This window comes from Otolemur garnettii, unplaced genomic scaffold, assembly GCF_000181295.1.
Source record: "Otolemur garnettii isolate 467f Iridium unplaced genomic scaffold, OtoGar3 scaffold00209, whole genome shotgun sequence".
NCBI lineage: Eukaryota > Metazoa > Chordata > Mammalia > Primates > Galagidae > Otolemur > Otolemur garnettii.
Genome location: NW_003852604.1, coordinates 63,658 through 66,680, shown reverse-complemented (window position 1 = coordinate 66,680; position 3,023 = coordinate 63,658). Strand labels below are relative to the sequence as shown.

Here is a 3,023-nt window from a genome sequence, read left to right as displayed (position 1 = left end):
GTACTAAGTGCTTTGATGTACTGAATTTTAGTAATTGGGTCCAATCCTGAAGAACTTTTTCCCTATCACTTTTAAAGCTTCTTTTACCTCCTTATTTCTCAAGCTATAGATCAGAGGGTTCAACATGGGAATCACAATTCCATAAAATATAGAAGACACTTTCATATTCTCCTGGGAGTTATCAGAATGAGGCTGTAAGTACATGTAAGAGAGGGTTCCGTAGAAGATGGTGACGGTCGTCAGGTGGGAGGCGCAGGTGGAGAAGGCCTTTTTCCTCCCTGCAGTGGAGGTCATCTTCAGGATGGCAGCCATGATGTGGATGTAGGAGAATATGACCACCCATACAGTGAACAGCAGGTTAAATCCCACAAAGACAACAAGCAGCATGATGTTGACGTGAATGTTGGAGCATGAAAGGGCGAGAATTGGGGGAACATCACAGAAAAAGTGATTGATGTGGTTGGACCTGCAGAAGGACAGAGAAAATGTAAAGCCTGTGTGTACGGAGGCATTTAATGAGCCCATGACATACGATCCAGCTACCAACTGGATGCAGACTGTTCGGGACATGATTATGGGGTAGCGAAGGGGCTTACAGATGGCTACAAAACGGTCCACTGCCATAGCAGCCAGGAGGTAACATTCACTGGTTGCAAACGTAGCATAAACTAGTAATTGCAGTACACAGCCCCCGAGTGATATTGAATTATTTTCTTCTGTGAAGTTTTGGAGCATCTTGGGAGTGATAGCTGAGGTGTAACAGATATCAACAAAAGCCAAGTGATGTAGGAAAAAGTACATGGGTGTTTGAAGTCTGGAATCTGTCTTGATGAGTAGGATCATTCCAATATTACCCATCATGGAGGTGACATAGATCAGAAGAAATACAATGAAGAGGATGTACCGAAACTCATGTTGGGCAGCAAATCCCAGGAGAAAGAATTCGGTCACTTTGGTGCCATTTCCTTGTGTCATGGCTATCCTAAATCTAGAAAGGACCAAGAGAAGAATCAGAAGAAAAGAGAAATATTTGTGCCTTCTTGAAATGAAAAGATTATTGTATGTGATGTTACTTTTATCGCTTGGATTTTCATGACAACACTCACAACAGGGTTTATTGCTTTGCAGTTTGTTTTTGTATTTTCTTGATAAATAGCGATAGGTAAACTACGCATTAATTTCAAAGTGAAGAATATTTTATAACAGAATACTATTTTTTAAAGAATTAAATAAAATTTTTATTGTTTCATTTTAATTTGAGAGTGTGCAAATAATTAGGTTACAATGTTTGCATGTTTTTAAGTAGAGTCCCTCTTATAATTGTGCCCTGCCCCAAAGAGGTGTGCCATATCCTTAATATTGTGATGGTTAAGTGGGAGCACTCTCTTCCCCCCTGCCCTTCTCCTTTATTCTCCTGCCCAACACCTTGGATTGATTTGAGTTTTTCTTTTAGGTGGGTGTGTATTAGATTGTGTACTGGCTAGAAGCCTGCCTCTTAATGTGTCATACTAAGAAACATAGATCAGGATACTTTTTAGTTGTATTAAATAAGCATTCATATTTGTATAAGGCAATATTCAAACACAATTTTTTAACTTTCTAGCAACCTATAATCTTTCTCAGCCACTTATTTTGATCATTTAATCCTGATCTAAGCTCTTCAAATTAGTAGAATTAGAGGGAAGAGTTTTTTGAGATATGTTCATGGTCCACACATGTTTGAAGGCTTCCTAGTTTGTGCTACTATCCTTTTTGTAGTTCTCATCTAGATGATTTTCACAAGCCAGATAATCCTTTCATTTCTTCTCTGGGACAGGGATAAGCTTACATTTCTTATGCCATTGATTTTCTTTTTAGTTGTAGCCTGGCTTAAGGTCAACTTAAGTCTAGCTTAAATTGTCATCTGGCAACAGTTTGATTACTACATAATGACAGATTATTTTAATTCCTAAATCTCTTTGCTTTTCTACCTCTTGAGTTAGGCTATGTTTGTACCTGGCTATGTATGGAGCTGAAATGTATTAATCCATGATTTTTCATATGTTAAAAGACCTAAAAATCTCTGGTTCTATTCTTAAACACCATTTCATATTGCTAAGTGTTGCTCATTGTGGAAAAATGTATCATGGATTCTTGCTATGGCATAAATTGGCTTTCTGCCCATCAATATGTATATCTTTTCTTCTGGTCATAGAAGTAAACCCTTTTTCCAATCAAACTTACGGATGGCTGAGAAATCATGTTCTGACCAATGGAACAACACATGCCACTTCTGGGCCTGAACCCTCTCCTGGTGAACTCTACTGTAGCCTTTATAAACAGTGTACCCTTAAGCTACACTAAATTTATAAAATTTCTTTGTTCAACATAAAATTAACTCTTACTGTCAAGTTTTTGCTTTATAAAATTTTTAGTTTTTAAACTTTATAAAATTTTTATAATTTTTTTGTACAGCTATACAAAAATATGATTTTTGTTATATACTTCTACTATAAGCTTTTAATTATTTTTTTCACTTTTTAAATTTTTTTATTAACAAGTGAAATACAAATGCATACATTACCCTAGTCCTGCACAGGGTCAGGATCATCACTATCATTGCCTTCTACCTCCACATCTCGTTCCACTGGAAGGCACATAATATTCATGGAAATCCCATCTCCTAGGATAAATAAGCATTCATATTTGCATAAGGCAATATTCAAACACAATTTTTTAACTTTCTAGCAACCTATAATCTTTCTCAGCCACTTATTTTGATCATTTAATCCTGATCTAAGCTCTTCAAATTAGTAGAATTAGAGGGAAGAATAATGCCTGTGGAATACTTTCCGAGTGGGGTGTCCAACCTTTTTTCTTTTCTGTTGTACATTGGAAGAATGAAAGTTGTTTTGGGCCACATATTAAATATGTAAACACAAATGAAAGCTGATGAGCAAAAGATAAGGTCTCTACATACTTTTTGTGATATCCGGCACCAAAGATAAGCAAAACAGTCCTCAAATAGTCTGTATGTACCCCAG

General features: G+C 36.5%; 1 protein-coding gene across 1 annotated transcript; it reads right to left on the bottom strand.

Annotated features, from left to right (window-relative positions):
• Positions 1–27: 27 nt before the first annotated feature.
• Positions 28–975, bottom strand: LOC100964209 (olfactory receptor 5AK2-like). Its single transcript, XM_012812422.1, has one exon. It carries the CDS (start codon positions 973–975, stop codon positions 28–30), a length of 948 nt encoding a protein of 315 aa, XP_012667876.1.
• Positions 976–3,023: the final 2,048 nt, after the last annotated feature.

Bases quoted from the DNA above. Each gene is read 5' to 3' on its own strand.
- LOC100964209 (XM_012812422.1), bottom strand. From the start codon at position 975: ATGACACAAGGAAATGGCACCAAAGTGACCGAATTCTTTCTCCTGGGA.